This window comes from Meriones unguiculatus, chromosome 7, assembly GCF_030254825.1.
Source record: "Meriones unguiculatus strain TT.TT164.6M chromosome 7, Bangor_MerUng_6.1, whole genome shotgun sequence".
NCBI classification, from domain to species: domain Eukaryota; kingdom Metazoa; phylum Chordata; class Mammalia; order Rodentia; family Muridae; genus Meriones; species Meriones unguiculatus.
Window position 1 is genome coordinate 24,541,801 of NC_083355.1, and position 19,570 is coordinate 24,561,370.

Consider the following 19,570-nt stretch of genomic DNA (forward strand, 5'->3'; position numbering starts at 1 on the left):
GCACGATCGCAAGTGCTCTGAATTCCTAGGTCTGGTGTCTGCGATCATAAATCCCACTGTGACTTGCATGCAGAACTGAGACGAAAGCAGAGAAATTTGAAACTAAGAAATGCTGAAAGCAACACCGATAAAATCCAATTCCAGGACATTCTTTATTCTTTCGAATGGGCTTTTCAAAAAAAAAAAAAAAAGCATGGGGTTGAAATGCCCAGTATTGCTGCTTGGCCAAATTTGCAGTTTCTTATAAATCAAGCATGCAGTGACTTTATCGGTAACTTTTTGTGGTTGTTCTTTGTTCTCCGAGAGTGCTGCAGATATTTACATCTCCAACTTGTTTCTCACTCAGCAAGACATTAAGAACTTTCTCTGCCCTTCCAATAGTCCTGGGTGCAATAAGCTGTAAATACATTCTCAGTCTGTCCAGCGTCTCCCTGTGATTAGAATACAATCGTGGGTAATGAACAATACGCTACTGCAGATTTTTAAATTTCTATTAAAACAAGTTTAATTTTTTCTTTCTTCCAGAAGGAGGCACTGTACTCTGCTGATAGCGCTTTCCTTGACGGAGCGTCTAGACAGCAGCTCTTCCTTCTCCTAATGAGGAAGGTTTACTGATGCATTCATAATCCACTCTAGATTTTAGACAACAAAATAAATTAGACGCGGAGGCTCTCGGGTGCTTGCTTTTTGTTCAGTTACTGTCTTCAGTGTCTCCTTCTTCGTCTTTGTCCAGACGCTGTAGCCAACGTTTTCTTCCCTTCCCAGTGGAAAAAAACTATGCTTTCAGTTCAGAACTCTTAATGTCAGTCAGTCCATGTTAGCAGGTCTTCATTCTCAGGGGCAGAGCTATGTTCTGTGAGTGTCTCCCCACAGGACAGAGCCAGCCAGGGAGTGTGGGCATCCGCACAGGAAGACAGAATTGTAACCAAGCAGTGGTGTGCGCTCAACTCTATGCATGGGTCAGTCTATAACCTTGGGGTTCTCTATCCCTCTCTTTCTCACTCTGCCTCTGTGTGTGTGTGTGTGTGTCTGTCTGTCTCTCTCTGTGTCATGGTCTCTGTCTCTCCCTCTCTCTCCCTCTTTCCCTTTCTCTCTTCTGTGTGTACCTGGCCAAATGAGGATTAAACCTCAGGCCCTGCAGATCCTAGGCAAATGCTTTATCATGGAGTTAAGCTTCCTAGCACTTAGTTTCCACAAAGGTATGCCCCAAACACAACGCGCTTTATCAGTAAAGCTATGGGCATGCACCGCCTTTAATAATTCTAAGTTAAGAGCGCTGTTCTGACTTGGAAAAGGCAGAAGAGAACGAAGCCGAAGCGTTTTGATGGTCTCGGGTACAGATACAATTTCAGAGGCTTAGAGTATCTGTCACTACAGAGCAAGTTAAACCCATTTTCTTCCTAAAGCGCGGCTGCTGCTGTCTTGCCAGCAAATGGGGGCACTGCTTACATCTGCTCATTTGTCTGTTCGCTAACAGTGTGTCTCCCAGTGACGTTGTGAGCCCATGAGGTCAGGAGCCCTGTCTGCCTCTGCCAGGCTTATCTTGCTGACCCTTCACAGGGTGCCTCGGACTCTCTATGTCTTGTTAGATAGCGTGGCACGGAGCGCTGGTGAGCGCTATGGCGTTCACCCTGACTAAGCAGAATGTAAACGTCTGCCCCACGTTCCGACCTCTCGATGGGGCCCCCCTCGCTAATTCCGCAGGAAATGTGTGCGTCTTTGACTCTCAGGGGAAGGCAACGTCCTTCTGGCCTGTTGCGCAGCGAGAGCTCTTGTTCTGTTCCAAGTTCGGTGCTTTGCAAGAAACTCAAGCATTACGTCACGCTACAGTCACGTTTCCAACGCACATTCGTCATCCGTTCCTATCTCCACCATTAACTGTGTCACCTGGGGATTCCTGTACCTCTGGCGCAAGACCAGAAAGTCTCGGAAGAATTTAATATTGCTAACATAATTAACTTCTCTTTCAGGAAACCCGTTTTTAGTGTTTATTTTTATTTGGAGACATGTATATGTGTGTGAGTGTATACCACATGTGTGTGCATGCCTCGGGTGGCAAAGCATCAGGTCCCTGGAGCTGGAATTATAGGTGGTCGTGAGCCACCCAACATGGGTGCCAAGGATCAAACTTGGGCCCTCAGGAAGAACAGCAAGGACTCTTTATCGCTGAGCCATCTCTCCAGCCTCTTTTTGAAAGTGTTTATAGAGCCCAGCGGTGGTGGTGGTGCACGCCTTTAATCCCAGAACTTGGGAGGCAGAGGCAGGTGGATCTCCATGGGTTCAAAGCTAGCCTGGTCTACAAATCGAGTCCAGGACAGCCAGGGCTACATACAAAGAAACCCTGTCTCGAAAAAAAAAAAAACAGAACAAAATAACAACAACAAAAATAAATAAATAAAGGAAAGGAAGGAAGGAAGGAAGAAAGAAAGAAAGAAAGAAAGAAAGAAAGAAAGAAAGAAAGAAAGAAAGAAAAAGTGTTTATGGAACAGTTTTCCATGTTGGAATTTTCCACATACAAGCATATTTTTTTAACTTGATTTTTTTTTTCCCAGCTCTGAGAAGGCAACCGATGGTCCCATACACACCGGCTAAGCAAGCGCTCTGCCATGAACTATATTTCCAGATCCACAAACAATGCCTGTGCATTGTGCATGTGTGTGTGTGTTCGTGCACACACGCACACAGGTGAACATTTGCACGTATCATCTGCGTGCATGTTCGTGTGGACAGAGGCTGACACCAAGTACTCTGCTCAGTTGCTTCCCCGCCTTAGATTTTGAGCCGGGCTCTCTCAGTGAGCCTGGGGCTCACTCGTTCAACAAGACCAGTGCTTAGTCGGGGCTGGAGCCAGGAAGATCACTGGGATTATAGGTGTGGGCTGTACCCCCATGTAGGTGCTGGGTGTCTCCGCTTAGGTCCTCAGGCCTGCGTGTGCTCTCCCAAGGAAGCGACCCCTCAGTTCCTACTGAAAGTATTTTAAGCGTTAAGTGTACCGCTTACATTATCTGAGCCAAACTATCTGGACGAGGTACCTTTAGGGATAACTTAGACAGGGCGGGAGTGACGACAGCAGAGAGTTAGGAAGAGAGCGGCTAGAATCAGCAGGCACAGGCGCAAGTCATGACCCCACTACCCGACAATGGTGTGGGGAGGGTGAGGTTAGTTACCTCCCTGCTACCCCGAGTCTGAGGTTTTCATCTGTAAGAGGAGGGCAATGTTAACTCTACCCCTCAGGGTTGCTGTGAGGGTTCAACGACATATCTAAGGGGCTTAGGACACAAACTCAACGCACGTAGGAAGTGCTCAGCAAACATCCAGGGAGGAATCATGAGCAAGCTCTCTCTAGGACACAGATAAGTCCCAGATTGCTGTGGTTTAGTTTTACAAATTTCTGTATAAATTTTACTTAAAGATCTTATCTTTTGTCTCTTATTTTATTTATTTTTAGGAATTCTCTATGTATGGGTTTTTGTTTGTTTACTTGTTTTTTGTGTCATTGTTGTGGTCTTGGGGCTCAAAACTAAGGCCTTGCATACACTAGGCAAGTGTTCTACCACTCGTTCTATTTTTTGTAGTTTAAGTTCGCTTCTGATCCTTACCTTGGTGGCCACATTCTGGGTGATGCCTTTTCAGGACTCTCTCCTCTCCTGCCCTCCTCTTTTTTTTTTTTTTTTTTTCTCCTCTCCTCCTCCCATCTTCCTCTTTCTTCTCCAACCTCTTCCTCCTCATTTTTTTTTTTCTGAAACAGGTCTTGCTGTAGCCCAGGCTAGCCTAGCACTCCAAGCCCTCCACCAGGTGTATTCTACGACGCTCAGTTTCACAGTAGGCCTTCTTCTAATCTGAAGCTTTACTGTGGCCCGAGAGGCCAGAACACTGTAACAAAATTCACAAAGAAAGGGTTTCCCCCAGGGAGGGCCCCTCAGCCACTCCTAAGAGTAAGAAACCTAAGCATTCACTTGGAATTCGTTGACATCCGTTTCTACCTCCAGGTCTTTCTAGCTTACTTATTGTGTTCTCAGCTGTGTTTTGGAAAGCTGGAAAGACCAAGCAAGTGACCTATGAATTAACGAGGCGCCATTGTTCTGATTCTGTCAAGCATTAGATTAATCAAAACCGAATGAAAGGTTAGTTTCTGCACGTTTTGCACTGTTAATTTTCTACAATTATTAATCAGCTGCAAAGGTAATTATTAAGCTTTCAGCCTAAACAGTATTTCTAGTGCAATACCTGCATCAAAGAATATCTGACCGACTCTGAACGTCTGGGTCTCCCTCACTTTGCTGGCATACAGAGCTCAAGCAAGATAGAAAAAAAAAAATACATATTCCTATGCAATGCGATCCATTGCTCTGAGGCAAAAGTCATCTACTCAACGGAAGAGAAATAAAAGACTCATCAAAAAAAAAAAAGGCTGTATGAAAGAGCAAGCAATGAGTAGGTAAAGAAAGAGGAAAACGGGGGACTGCGCGCTGTTGAAATTTAGAAGGAAACGAAACAAGAATATGGACTCATAAAGAGAAACAAGGAATAATTTACCAACTTTATTCCCGGCCCCTAAGGATAATCAGTTTCCAATCTACTCTTCAGTTCAGGAACATCTTCACCCTCTCCTCCCACTGGAAAGGCATGAGAGGGTTTGATAAGAACGCTGCGCACATCGAGATGATCAAACCTTCTGCTCCCGTGGCCGGATGCCAGGAGAGCACAGCAGCCTCCCCGCCCCTGGGAAATCTAAGCCCGAACCAGAAGCTGGCAGCCACCAGGCCGCCGTCCCTATACTAATAGACCTAAAATTCATGGAGAGTTTTGCATTATGTGTCCTCATTATGTGCTTTTTTTTTTTTTAATGTATGTAACAATAAAATTCTTTAATTCCTATTTGCACAAATTCAGATGAAACGGATGCTGCTGCGGGGAGATTTGCCTTGAGTTCATGGGCCTTTCCCTTGAACGACACCGGTTTGGGTTAGAGGCGTGCAGGCACAGGTGAAATAATATAATATAATAAACAGGCTCAAGGGTCTCAAATACCTCACAACAAATTAAGAGCCCGGCTGTCTGTGAGCGCAAATCCCAACTCTTATGCACCCCAGCGAAGCCAAGAGACCTGAAGGACGGGGGAAACTGGGGCCTGTGGTCTTAAAACGCATGCATGGCTTGTAGGCTCCTGTTTCCCTACAAAGATCAATAAGGACGTCGTCTCTCCACCCCACGACGGAATTAGCGTTCCTCTGAAAACATTAACTTCCGGAGCTCTGAATTAACCCAACGGGATCAGCTCAATAACGAAGCAAATCAGCGATCACCAACACGGAAAAGGCCCATTGCTGGGAACAAAGTGACAAGAAGGCAAAGAGGGCCACGGGAGAGGTAACGAGGCCCAGAGAGGTGTGACACTCACCCTCGTCCTGATAATCAGACCAAAAAGACGCCTCTGACGTGAGGGGTGGCCCTTGAGTCCCGCTCAGGTTGTCATCAGAGCTGTCCTGGCCCAGGTCTCCTCCTGAGGGTTGAGAAAGAGAAGCGGGTCATCCTGTGGCCATCTTGGGGTTCATGTTTACAGGTGTCCCCTGGGGCTTGCAGAAACGGAGGAGCACGTGCCATTAGCACAAGACAGACAGACAAACAACCACTTACCCGTGTGTGAAACCTTCCACGAGACCACCTCTCTCTAGCACTAAGCAACTGGTAGCTGCGGGTGGGGAGACCCTTCGCCACAGAAGAGCAATTCCCCCGTCACACTTAAAATGAAAACGTGGCTGCATGAATTTGTTTTCGTTTGTTCTGCATCTCTGAGAATTACAGCCTCTATTCCTCCCCCCGCCCCGCCCCCGAAGGCCCCTTTCTCTTTCCATTTCTAGATGGAATAGGAAGAATGACACAAAGGGCTAATCTTCAACACCCATGATATAATTCAGCAAGGTCAAAACTCTCTCCTTCCCTGGAAAAAATAAGGGCAGTAAACAGAGACAACCCAGAACTGGATTCTGTTCCTATTTAAATCACTACCTGTTTTGCAACCTTAAAATAAAGTTCGCTCCTTGTAATTCTAGTTTACAGCCTAGAAGCAGCCTCTCAGGGATTCCAAAAGCCGGAGGAAGGTAATATTTGTTCTGCAAAATGACTCTGGTAAGAGGTAATGTATATACAATACTGAATTGTGCGATTAAACTTCGCTAATCCCTTTTGGGTGTTTTCGGCCCACATTGAATTGTATTTTGTAGAAGTGGCCAAGGCTATTACGCTACTTCAAAAGGTTCGGGCAGAGGATGCCCGCTCAGTCAGAAACCGGAAGAAAATGAAAGCATTGCAAATTGCTTTCCTTAAAAATCCCCCAAACAGAGGTACGGGCTGCTGATAAAAAGGACACCGACAGCTGCTTGGTTCATTTCACAAACATGAAAACGGGATTTTTTTTCAACTGAATTTAATATCATCTCAGATACTAATTTCCAAAGGAAATCACCAATGCTGATCTCAGTAAACACTGTAGCGTTTCTTGGCCCGGGATTTCAACCAGGGAGCAGTGAAGCCAAACAACCTGCAAAGACTCTCTATTGCCTCGCTTTAAAGGTTTATTTCCTACAATTAAACTACAAGGATAGGGAGGATATAAAATGATTTTTTTTTTTTAAATGGCTGTGGCCTCCTCTTTCCATAAGGCACGCCTGTCTTCAAATGCTGAGTGGTAGGGAGATGCCCTCGACTGCCCGGAACATCTGCATGCACAGGACCTCAGAATAAACTGTGGAGTTTATCGTAGGAAAAAAAAAAAAAGTCGTTTTACCTGACGCAACAGTGACTAGGTAAAACCAGACGAAACACTTAAGCTTCGAGCCCAAGAGCATCCCTGTGCGGCTGCTAGCCAATAAAAACCTCAAATTCTGGACAGAGTGTTAAAACACTCAAATTTTACACCATGGCGGAGCCACTGAAATGACATTATCAACAGGATGTAAATTAACCGGCCTGGCTAGAAACCTGAAAGCGAGGTGCGAAGAAAGCTAAAAAGGAGTTTTCATTTTGGAGGCAAATAAAAAATAATTATTATTTTTTTTAAAGTAGTGTATGTTCCGAGCAAAGTTTCACATTTCTAGGATGTACTGATCTTCCTTATTCAACTGTCTATCTAGATTTAGTTTTCTGCTTGCTCTATATACTTCATAGACCGGGGGAGGAGCCTGTCTGGTCTAACATCTTTAAAAAAATGTGTCCAGGGAGAGTTTTTGTTTTTTTATTTCTAAATACTTTTTAAAAAAAAAAAAAAACCTTAAAAATAAGTTTGTTTTTGTTTGGTTGTTTTGACAGGGTCTCTCTTTCTCTGTGTAGTCCTGACTGTTCTGGGCCTCGGATGTGCAGATCAGGCTGGCCTCGAACTCACAGAGATCCTTCTACCTGTGCTCCCCAGGCGCTAGGATTACAGGCGCGCGCCACCAGGCCCATCCCTAAAGTCAGTTCTGTGGGAGTGTTGCATACAGCTTGTATAAAGCCCTCATCCAGCTCTCCTCAACGTCAGGTTCTTCCACGAGTGGAGTCTATCTGCCGAGCCAACAAATTAATATCGGTGCGTTCAAACTTTCTTTGGACTTTATGGAATGTCCCAGCAACGCCTCTATCTCTGTTCCAAGCTCCGGTCCGGCGTGTCTGGTCAGGGCTTCCCTGTCTCAGACTCTCCCACCGGGCACCTGTCTGGATTTGCCACTTGATTTGTTCACCTCAGAAGCAGAGCCGCTTCCGTGTGACTCCGGCTCGGCTGTGTTCGGTGCCAGCCCGTACCCCTGTCTACACAGGCGAGGCAAGGAAGGGTTACAACTCCACAACCGCCTGGAGAGCCCAGGTCAGCGCTGCGGATGGCTGCGGCTGAGAAAAGCACCGGACGTGACGTCATGAGCACTTCTGCCGTCATGCCCAGTGGTCCACCTCCCTTGGGCTCACACAGAGCCTGGCCCATCACGCTGCGTACACGGATACCCCGGGGTAATGATGGCAACTAGTGGAGGCTTCACGGGGCGGGAGGGGGAGCTCTGCGGAGGAGCTGGCAATTGCTGTGCTCACTTTGGATCAGCTTGAGTCAAAAGGCCGAGTTTTTCCTCAAAGCCGAGCGAGCCTCTCACAGCTCCCTGGATTCATCCTCGGCTCTCGCCTTCCCGACTCCAATCGGCCAGGACTGGGGTCCGGGGGGGGATCGGACATAAATGATCAAGAGCTACAGTGACAGACATTTCCACGGAGCCGGCGGACAATTAGGGCCTTGGACTCCATCTGCTCAGAGTGGCTTTGGCGCAAGCGAGGCCCCCTGCCACTGGAGACACAGTTCCCCACCGCAACTCGCTCGGAATCGATACGTTTCTCCACAGATATCTCTTCCGACCCACGATATCTCCATTAGTCACCTCCAGCGCCTTCGGCCCTTTTCTGGCGCGTTTCTGAACGAGATCTGGGGGAACCCTAGCAGGGGTCCACCTGCCATTAGCTGGTAATTTGCTCCTCCATTCCGAGTGTCAGAAGAATTGGGCGCCCTGCTCGCCCCTTAGTGTAGTATATTCAGTGGCAGCCTCTCCACCGAGCACCTGAGCGGAGGGGCCCCTCGGAAGGATGATTTCTCTATCGCTTCCTTCCTCGGAGTCAAACTCCATTTCATTCGAGGAGGGATGGGTTGGGAGTTTCCGGGGTTGGGGCGGAAAGATAAAACAGCTTTGTGTCAGGTGTCAGGTAAGTATTTGCCGGGGTTTCTGGGTTGTTTGTTTTCATCCCCCGAGTTTTCATTACCAGCTAATGAGTCCCCCCCCCCCTTAATTGGGGAAACAACAGCTCGGCCGCTAGAAGTTTGACTTTTGCTGCCTCGGATTCAACCAGCTGTTGCAGCTCCATAAACTTTATGGAGAACCGAACGGAAGTGCTAGCAAACTCCCATTTATTAACTCAGTTCCAAATACAAGAGGAGAGAAATAAAGCATCGTGTTCCCCCTGTACCTCCTTTGACTCGCCAGCCATCCTAGCTCGGAAGGGGCAGGTGCTGCTTAGGGACAATGACAGGGTGTGGTGACAACTTTACCAGAGAGGGGAAGAGAGACAGAAAGGCAGACTGAGCACTAAAAAGGGCGATGAAATACAAGAACAAATAACAGCGAAAACACAAACGCACGCTTTCTGCTCAATAGGTAAAGGCTCGGTTTCACCGGCCTTTATTTCTCTTCTAATTAGTTGTGAGTGTGTTGTTGTTAAAATTTGCTGTCACCTGTAGGCAACTGAATGCGTCATGGGGTCAGAAGCTTCCTGGGATTTGCTATGACCCTTTTAGTTTTTCTTTGCATGTCTTCGGATAGTACACAGAAATAGCATGAAATTGTAATTTTTTATTTCTTTTGCTGTTACTGCGCAGAACTTCCTACTCCATTGATATTTAAGGACCCACGAGGCACGAGACTCCCTCCTTCAACTAATAAATCCTCGCCAAAATGCTATAAATAAAGTTTCCTGATCCAAAGCCAGTTAGTTTTCATGCTTGGTAGCATTGATATGGCCAGCTCTTCACAGACCAATTTAACACTAATGCAGTTCCCAAAGCCGAACTGCGGCAGGACCGTCGAAATGGCAGCTTCTCCCTCCTCATTAGAACCACTCACCTAAGCCACTGGGTCTAAAGAAGTGTGTTGGAGACAGACGTGACCAGATATGTGAAAGTTACTCACATTACCGAGCACATCTGTGACACCAAAGCTGGGGCGGCGTGCGGGTCTGTCAATGCTTGCGTTATAAATTACACACCATTTTGCACAACCTTGTGCATGAGGAAATGTATGGCGTTTCCCACAGAACATCTGTGAGGCTTCACCGACTTCTAAATATCCGTTCGGACTTGCGTGGTTAGTTCTTGCGATTAATCCACGGACAGTGAAGGTCTCGGATTCTTCTCTGTTCTATACAGTCTGACTTCCTGCCCATCTTTTTCCTCCTCCTCTATCTATCCGTAAGTCGATGTATAAATATTCTTCCCCCACCTTCAACCCCCCCACCCCGGCCTCCAAGGCCCTGGCAGCAAGTGTAATAGAACCAAATGTCATTAAATCCGCAGAACGAATGAGAGACCAGGGGAAAGAAAGTTCCCATTTATCATTCTTTTTAAAAGTTGTTCTAACTAGGTCTTCGAGGTGCGACTAGTCCGGGCTTAATTTATGAGTTGTAGGCTCTCTGTCTTAAGAATACTGCTCTCTAATTACACGGCCATGCTAAGAAGAGCCTTGTTAAATTGGAGCCATGTAAATGGTAAGAAATAGAACCATCACTACAGAACACCTGTGAATCTAGCAACCCATAGGGCAGCACAGCTTAATAATGTTCTCGAAGGAACCACACCAGTCAGCAGGAAACCGGAGAGGAAAATGCCAGGGGAAGCCAGTGGCTAAGACGTCTCCTTCCCCACCTCCCCCCGCCCCCCAGATCCTTGGCGGCCCCTCCCCCGCTTTTAAAGAAAATGGTCCTTTGTGGTGCAGTTTCTTATTTTAGCCAGTAGGGTGAGCTGCAGTGCGTGGCATATCACTGCAGCTCCTTTGGGGAAAAAAAAAAAAAGGAAAGAAAAGAACGGAGAGACAGAGACAAACAGAGAGACAGACCCAGCAGAAAGACAGAAACAGAGACAGACATGAAGACAGCGAGGCACAGAGAGAGAGAGAGACAGAGACAGAGACAGAGAGACCGATACAGACGGACACAGAGACAGAGGGACAGACACCTGGCAACATGAACTCTTCTGTTCTTTCCCCTGTCACTTCTGGAAAATGCTTGGATCTTTGACCCTGCTTAGGTTTTGCATAAAGGCACAGCTCCTGGGCGTCAACACACTGGAGGGCCCAGCAGCAGCAGATACAACCAGGTAACTGTGTACGCGGCAACACACTTCGCAAAGCAAACTCCGGGCCGTCATCGACTGTTCCGCTGGAACACTAACCACGGCTGTTTGCACCGGCACCAAAGTGTAAGCTGCTGAGCTGGAATATTCTCACTAGTAACGAGACCCTGACAGGATTCAGAAACGCGTAAACCTGCGTTAGGACAAACACGCAGTAAGACAAATGCACTGGATCTTTTGGCAGCTAGGCAGCCATAACCTAGAATTGCTGGTTTGTGGCTCTGTTTTCTTTGGACCACTCCACCCTCGGTCCTCGCCTCTTAGTGTAAGCTTTTCGACTTCACTTTGGTGTGTTTTGGTTTGCAGGAGACAGTCGCCTACAATACTAAAAAACGACAGCTCGCTGGGTTCATGCTGCTCCAGGCTCCTCAGGTACTGTCTCAAGGAATCATCAGTTTGGCCCTGGGGCACGTTATTATCCCAAAGACGCAGATGAAGATACTGTGGTTTACCACAATATTTAAATTTACCAGCTTATCCAAAACTCAGAAGCGATTGGAAGCAGCAAAGCCAGGCTTTGGCCCATCCCTGTCTGATTCCAAAGCCCTCACCCTAATCCACCAACTCCAAGGTTGCGTGCTTTATAAATCAGGGTCATTACTCAGAGGCAAAGCATACTGACTGACTGACTGACAACTTGAGTTGATGGTTTTAACCAAAATATAAATGATTGTTATTAGTGGTAACAGAAGCAATTCTACTCCACACAGAGATGGGAACTGACAAAGCCACATGTGACCAGGAAGGAAATGGCCTCATTCACAGTTCAAATTTATCGTCGTAGTATTGTTGGGATGCCTTTTTTGGGGGGTGAGGGAGGGGACGACTTTTAAAATATCATTTTTTTAGCACAGGTTTCATGCTCATGAACTTTAATACAACTGCTTCAGGCTTAGATCAATTTATGCTGAAGGTTTTAATATTTTTTTTGCAGCATTTGCTGTACAGTTCTGTTGAATCCTGGGTATTTTGACCCTACATCCCAGAAAACAAGCTCAAATGGCCCATACCTGGGTGTAGACTGGACCTGGCATCTCTCTTTCTGGAATCATCATGTTTTAAGAATCGCAGTAGGAAATCTCTTCGAAAACATAGAAATCCCCCAGAGCAATTTTGTTACTGCTTGCTCTCCCCTTCTCTTCCCATCATCCCCTTTCCTTCCTCCCTAACTAATTACAGCAGGCACAGCAGGTCTTAGCAAACATTTTAATCCTGGTCCATTCTAAGGTCTTTTATGCTCCGTGATGGGAGGAGCTTCTTGAAACCATCAGCCTAGTTTGATTCCAGCATCTTTTGCTAAAGAAGGATGAGATGGACTGAAGACACACGCTTGCCATTCCCAGGGGACCTGAGTCTGGTTCCCAGCACCCACACGGTTACAGCTCCCTGGAACTTCAGTTTCAGAGGGTACAAGGTTCCCTTCTGGCTTCTCTGGACTCCTGTATATACATACATTCACGCAGGCTCATACACACGTATATAAATAAATAACAAATAAGTCGTGTGTTAAAAAAAAAAAAAGAATGGGACACTGCTTTCTTCAGGCTGCTGTCTGACCAAAGGAATGTTTCCTGAGAGCACAAGGGGTAAAGATAAAACAGCGCATAGTAAGGAATGGATTGTGGGGAGGAAAGTGTGGAGCAGTTTTTGACACGCCGCAGAGAGGTGAGTTACCTTTGTGAGTAAGGCAGACCTCCAGGAACCACCAAGGCTGTTGTGGGAAAGGGACAAGGTCCCACCTCCCATGCCCCCCACCAAGGTCAAACTGAGATTCCTGTTCATGCAGCAACATACATGTACAGCCCTTAACAAGCCAAGCCTTTCACTGACATCGTCATCGGTTTGGGTGTTTAGTCCCTCGAAGCAGAAGTTTCCTATGGAACTATGGAACACCTCCCCCGTTTTCTCCATTTTTGTTTTTTGTTGTTTTTTTTTTTTTTCTTTTAACCGAGGCATCATTAGCACAAGCAAAGCATATAAATCTTAAGATGCATCACTCAATTATTACACAGCCAGAGGCTTTCTGGTAGAGAAAAGGATATTCCATTGTCCTCTCCCTCAAGAGTTAATCCAAATGGGCTGTCAATCAGCTAGACAGGGAAGTGCCCCACCGGAGCCCATCTATCCGAGAGACTTTAAAAAATAATATAGGGCCTCAACCCTCACACAAAGAACCACAGGCAACTCAGGAAGGTTGAGAGCAGGAGAAATGGTCTTCTCCAGGGGAGAAGAGTGCGCCAGCTAGTTATTTGTGCCAAATGGCCAGCCCTGAAAACATGCGTGGAAGTACTGTCTGAGAAGGCTAGGAATACATATATGTCTACACATGTACATGTATGCGTGTAACAATAATGGATGAAAAAAAGAGGCCGTGAATTTGACAGAGAGCAAGGGAGGGGTCTGTGGGAAGGTTTGGAACAGTGGTTCTCAGCCCTCCTAACGCTGCGACCCTTTAATGCAGTTCCTCGTGTTGTGGTGACCCCTCCCATCCCAACTTCGTGAACTGACATTTTGCTGCTGTTATGACCATGTGAAATATCTGTCGTTTCCAATGGTCTCAGGTGACCCCTGTGAAAGGGTCATTCATCCAAAGGGGTCATGACCCACAGGTTGAGAACTGCTGGTTTGGAGGCAGGAAAGGGAAGGGAGAAATGATGGGATAATATCCTCATTTCAAAGTGAAAATGAAAAAACAAACAAACAAACAAACAAACAAAGTGGAAATGAAAACGGAGGGAACTATATTGGTAATGATGCTAATATGAAGCTTTAAGTAGAAAGGTAGGTTTGGACAATGCTCTCTATCTCTCTCTCTCTCTCTCTCTCTCTCTTTCTCGCTCTCGCTCTCTGGCCGTTGCCCATTCTCACCCCATGAATGACACTGCATGATAAACTCTACTTATCTTCTACACTAAAGAATAATTGAATACATTTTTTTTAATGGCCCAGGGAAAGGCATTTGCCTGATAATCTGACTTTGATTCCCTGGAAGCCATCTGTGGAAGAAAAAAACTGACATTAAAGTTCAGAATTGAGATTAAAGTTGTCCTTTAATCTCGCTCCATAAATGCACACACACACACTCCCACACACTAAATAAATAACAGATAGATGGATGGATGGATGGATGGATGGATGGATAGATGATAGATAGATAGATGGATAGATAGATAGACAGATGGATGTGTAATTGAACGCTTTAAGTTTAGGAAGGCATGATTGATGGGATGACTCACTGAGACACAATCCCATCATGCAGCCCAGGCTGGCTTCGAACATTTGATCTCCTGCCTCAGTCTCCCAAGCACTAGGGACTGCGGGTGTGTGTAACACCACATCTGGCTGGAGAACGTCTTTTTAGAGCTGAATTACGAGCAGCAACCTTTCCGGGCTGGCAAGTGTGTATTGCATTCAGATCAGCTGACACAGGCGAAGAGGGTTCACAAGATTGGTGCCTCCGCTCTTGACCTCAGTAGAGTCAGCAGTAACTGCAAGCTTCATTTTATGCATCATATAAATCTCCTTGCCCATAACATAGAGGTCCTTTCCTTCTGCTAGAGACACTTCAGCCACCCTGTTTGTGAGCCTCCTGCCGGGCATCCTGGGAACCAAAGCTGGGGCCTCTGGAAGGGCAGAAAGTGCTCTGAACCGCTGAGCCATCGTTCCAGGACTGAGCCAGGTGTTTGTTGTGTTTTGTTTGTTTGTTTGTTCATTTGTTTGCCTCCGTATTATCTACTCCAGAACACACATTGAGAAGGAACATAACAAATCATAGAAAATATCGACTTCAAAAAGGAAAATTAAGGTGGGGCCAGAGAGATGGCTCAGCAGTTATGAATACCCGATGCTCTTCTAGAGGACCCGGGTTTGATTCCCGTCACCCAGATCATGGTCTAGTTTACATATGGGATCCAATGTCTTCTTCCAGCCTCTGTGGGCACCAGGTATGCAGTTTGTTTCTGTGTCTGCATACAACTGTATACCGTCATTTTTTTAAAAAAAAAAAAAATCTGATTCTCTTGGACGCTGAGTCAATCAGCAATTAGTGTAGTACCTACCCAACTGGTAGATGCAAAAGAAGGGGGAGTATTTGGCAAGGTAGCAATGCCAGTCACGAACTTCAAACCAGCTGGTGTGTGTAGCGGCTCCCTATAGATTAATGTGCAAAAACTGCAGCAAGTATGGGAGGTAGGGGTGGGGAGGGGAGGGACCTTGAAAGAAGTCAAGGTGTAAAAACTCCTGTCAAGACTGTTGATGCTAAAAAAGCTGGGCCGAAGCCAAAGGCAGGAGCATTAGTCCTGTGCACATTTCCCTCACTAATCCCCACCGCCACCAAAAGATGTGCAAAAAGACCGCCAGGAGAGTCCCCCTTTACAAAGCAGCCTAGGTCGGGACAGCCCACGTTTGTAGCCAACGCTTGTGTTTATAAAACACCAGCATTCCAGGGAGAGTGGTCGAAAGACGCTCGCCAATAAATTACAAATACTGTAAATTCAGGCTTTTTCCTACGTTTGCAAACACATCATAAATTTGAACTGTGTTCCTTTGTACAAATCCTTCTTGGGGCTGTGCTAGGGCCCTCCTGGCAGGAAGGCAAAGAGCATTTTCATAAATAGAACTTAGCGAAGATCACGGTGCACTCCATTAATTCAAAAGCACTCCTCTCAGCCTTCAAACGCCTTCCCCACCACCGCCGCTACCCGCCCCAGCCCCCCTTCTTGGTGTAAAGCCGGCGTTTCCCCGCCGCTTTCGTGTTCTGCTCCTTGTAGTTGTCAGAAGTACATGCTTCAAGTATGTGACGGTCGGGGGCGAGACGTGAAGCAGCCCCCCCCCCCCGCCCCCCGTGTGCTCACTGAACGTGTTCCGGGCATCCTGGGAGCAACAAGGCCGTGAGCGGAATGCTCGTTACAGGTGCTGTGTCCGGGTGCCCTGTGAACGTCAGCCTCACAGACGCACAGGCGTGCCTTAAAGGGTTGCCGGGGTAGGCCTCAGCTCGAGTGGATGAGTTTAATGGAAATTTAAAAAAAAAAAAAATATATATATATATATATAATTATATATATATTTAAGGCTCCACATGCTTGGCCCTATTCTGAGACTCGTTCTCTTTAAATCCCCGCCTGCTACCACATGGCAAGCGCTGTTCTGGGGTTATCGTGTTACTTAGAACCCCGAATGACAGTGAAGTCCGTAAGAGTGGGAGCGTAAAGAGGAGGAAACGGATGATGCCAGAGGGCAAAGGGCTTGCCGAGGCTCCCAGGGCCTTTGTGAAGACCCGGGGTTCCCATTCAAAATCTGCTTCCCACTCACGTTCTTCCCGCTTAAAGCATGAGCTTGAAATAACATGCAGAGAGCAGCTCGTGGCTCGTGTGTCTCTGCACCTGGCTACACGAACCTATGCAGTGATCTTCTGGACCTCACGACCTCACTCTTTCAATGAACCCTCCACTGTGACTCTCGTTGGCGGTTCTGGGGATCAAACCCAGAGCCTCAGCTATGCCTCAGAGGCACGCACTCTGCGTCCCCAGCCCAACGATCATAAACCTGTGCAACCCCAAACCAATGGAGGGCTGGCGAGACGGCTCAGAGGGTAAAGGTGACGAGTTTGAATTGCCAGTGTGCTTGTGCACTCACACACACACACACACACACACACACACACACACAAATAAATAAATAAATATTTGTTAAAAAGTGAACTACCTTTTGAAGATTTTACTTTATTGTATGTGTAAGAGTATCTTGCCTGACTGTATGCCTATGCACCGCATACATACGTACATATGTGTACGGCCCAATGCAGGCAGAGGCCAGAAGAGGGTGTAGTTTTGCTTGGATTGGAGTTATGGATGGTTTCGAGTTGTTATGTGGGTTCTCAGAACCGAATCCCAGACCTTCGGGAGAGCAGCCTGTACTCTCAACTAGTAAGCCATTTCTCTAGTCCCTGAGGGCAATTTCAAACAATTAAAAAATAATAATCCATGTTCAGATTCCTAATTTCCTCACAGATATAACTTTTTAAAAGTTGATCCGAATGAAGGTAAAATTCACACATTCATTGGCAAGTCACTTAAATCTTTTTAAATCTATAGTCAGTGTGGCTTCATTTGTGTTGGCACTGGTTTGGTTCCGGTCTTCTGAGACACGGACACACTACATAACCCCGGCTGGCCTTGGATTTGAGGCGATTCTCCTGCCTGCTCCAGCATCTTCAGGAATGCCGAGATTGTAGGTGTGAGCCGAGATGGCAGGCTCTTTCACTGTGGCTCTATAACAGCGTTTTCTTCTTGCACTTTGTACTATTTGTTTTTGTCAACCTATATTTTTAGGAATTGGTTTACTTCGACATGGGTAGAGACTTGGCATTTCAAAATACGATTCTTTAAAGTTTTACTAAGCAGACTTAGGTTCATCTCAATATGCAGATGGGGCAGACGAGATGGCTCAGGGGTTAAGGGTGCTTGATGCTGCTTTGGGAGGAGGACCTGAGTTCCATTCACCGCAACCAACTGCCCATAATGTCAGCCAGCTCCAGGGTATCTGACACTGGCTCCAGCCTCCATGGACACTCATACAGAGGTGTGTATGCACACAAGCACATACAAATTAAAAAGTAAAATGAATCTTTACATGTGAAAAGATACTAGATAGCCTTCTCAGGAACCCCAGCACAGATATGGCTGGTCAAAGGATGTTCAAGCTGATAAGAGATCTCACAGCCCACTTCTACAAATGACCAAAATGTAAATGAGTGACGACTGTAAAGAATTACGACCTTGGTAACCAGACACGGTGGCATCTGCCTCTAACCCAAGGATTTGGGAGGAGGATCATGAGCTCACAGTTAGAGTCAACTACACAGTGAGATCAAGTATACCCTGGTCTTTGGACAACAACAACAACAAAACAAAGGTACAAAGAAAACAAATAAATTGCAAATACATAAAATATGACAGTGTTATATTATTCATAATAGTCTCACTGGCTCACCCATATTCTTTATTTAAGTGTTATGGCATTTGTTTTAGGCTCTTGAGTCAATGACAGAATATTCTACTAATGTTCAAAAAAATTTTTTGGCAATACATTTTTAATTGTATACATTGTACAGGAAATTTCATTCTACATGAAATTTTGATTTACTGCATTAAAACTGCCAATAATTAACTCATCTTATAAAAGGAGAAAGTGAAACAAAATGGAGGAAATCGAGTTGTGCCTTGACTTAAAACGATCTTGTCATCAAATTTGAAGGGCAAAGCAGATTGTTATTTAGACAGGCGATCAATATCATCTTTTTAGATTCTGATGGCTGCATCACAAACAGTTCCATGACAAACACCTCCCAGCTTTCCTTTATAGCTAAATGAAAATTTAAATTTAAAAAAATGCTTTGTTGCTGTTGTTATTTGTTTGTTTGTTCATTTATTTTTGCTGGCTAGGTAGTTTAGTGACATGTGCAAGGCCCTGGACTCAATCTCCAGCATCACTCACACAATAATAATGATGACAAAAAGAAGGGAAAGGAGGAGGAGGGAGAGGCAGGGAGAGGAGGAGACGACAAGGAGGAACAGGAGGAGGGAGAAGAGAGAAGACAATAGGAGGGACAGATGGAAGGGCAGGAGGAGAAGAAGGAATAGAAGAGGGACAGGAGGAGGGACAAGAAGAGGGAGAGGAGGAAGGACAGGAAAAGGGAGAGGAAGGACAGGAAGAGGTAAGAGAAGAAGGAGGGAGAAGGAGAAGGTACGGAGAAGAAGGAAGAAGAGGAGCAGGTGGAGGGACAGAAGGAGGAGTGGGAAAAGAGAAAAGGAAGATGGAGAGGAAGAGGAAGGAGAAGAGGAGAAATGGGAGGAGGAGGGAGACGAGAACAGTTTTCACTGTAAGCAGGACTTGTATTACTGAGATAATCTAAAGTCCTAAACAAGCTTTTCCATGTTCTTCAGTTATATTTAACCTCATTAAGAGACTGTTTCTTATTGGTGAGATGGCTCAGTGGGTAAGAAGCTTGCTTTCAAGCCTGATGACCTGAGTTCAACCCATTGAACCCACATGGTGGAAGGAAAAAATCATTTCCTGCAAGTTGTCCTCTGACCTCCACCATGGCATACACACTAAATAGATGGATGGATGAATAGAGGGAGGGATGAATAGATGTTTTTTAAAGCACAAAAAAAATGGTTTCATTTATGCTTCCTCTACATTAAGGTAATAATTCTTAAGACTGTATTTTCTTCTTAGGTGATATATAAAATAGAACTTCCTCTGAGATTGAAAATGTTCATTTTGCAGGGAAGCTCCTTAAAGCAACTCAAAGTAGCTTCAGGAAGTCCCTGAAACTGACCAGATTCACTAGGCCTCTCCCTCCAAGAGGAAAGAAGCCAAGCTGCAAACAAGACTCTTAGACAAGCCAGGGTGCCAAGAAGATTCGGCGCAGCCCAGCTGCCTGGAAGGGGTTTAGACCGACTGAAACACCTGGAAAGGACACTTTCCAGCCTGTTGAGCTGCCTGCAGGCTGTGCAGTGTGCTCCAGGTTTCCAGCTTTGTGAGTTGTCACCTTTGCTGGGGTGGGCTTTGGGTCATTTCTGCTCCTGGAAGTGACCATTCACCTATATTCCTGGAAGTGACCCCAATAAAACTCATGGCTCTCCAAGCTGGACTTTG

General features: G+C 46.0%; 1 protein-coding gene across 2 annotated transcripts in view; it reads right to left on the minus strand.

Annotated features, from left to right (window-relative positions):
- Positions 1-19,570, minus strand: part of Skap1 (src kinase associated phosphoprotein 1) — a 282,046-nt gene that overhangs the window by 204,156 nt on the left and 58,320 nt on the right. For both annotated transcript variants that reach the window (XM_060386869.1, XM_021642009.2), the window contains exon 4: positions 5,402-5,503. In XM_060386869.1, the coding sequence (XP_060242852.1) occupies positions 5,402-5,503 (102 nt within the window). The remainder of the gene's footprint in view (positions 1-5,401; positions 5,504-19,570) is intronic.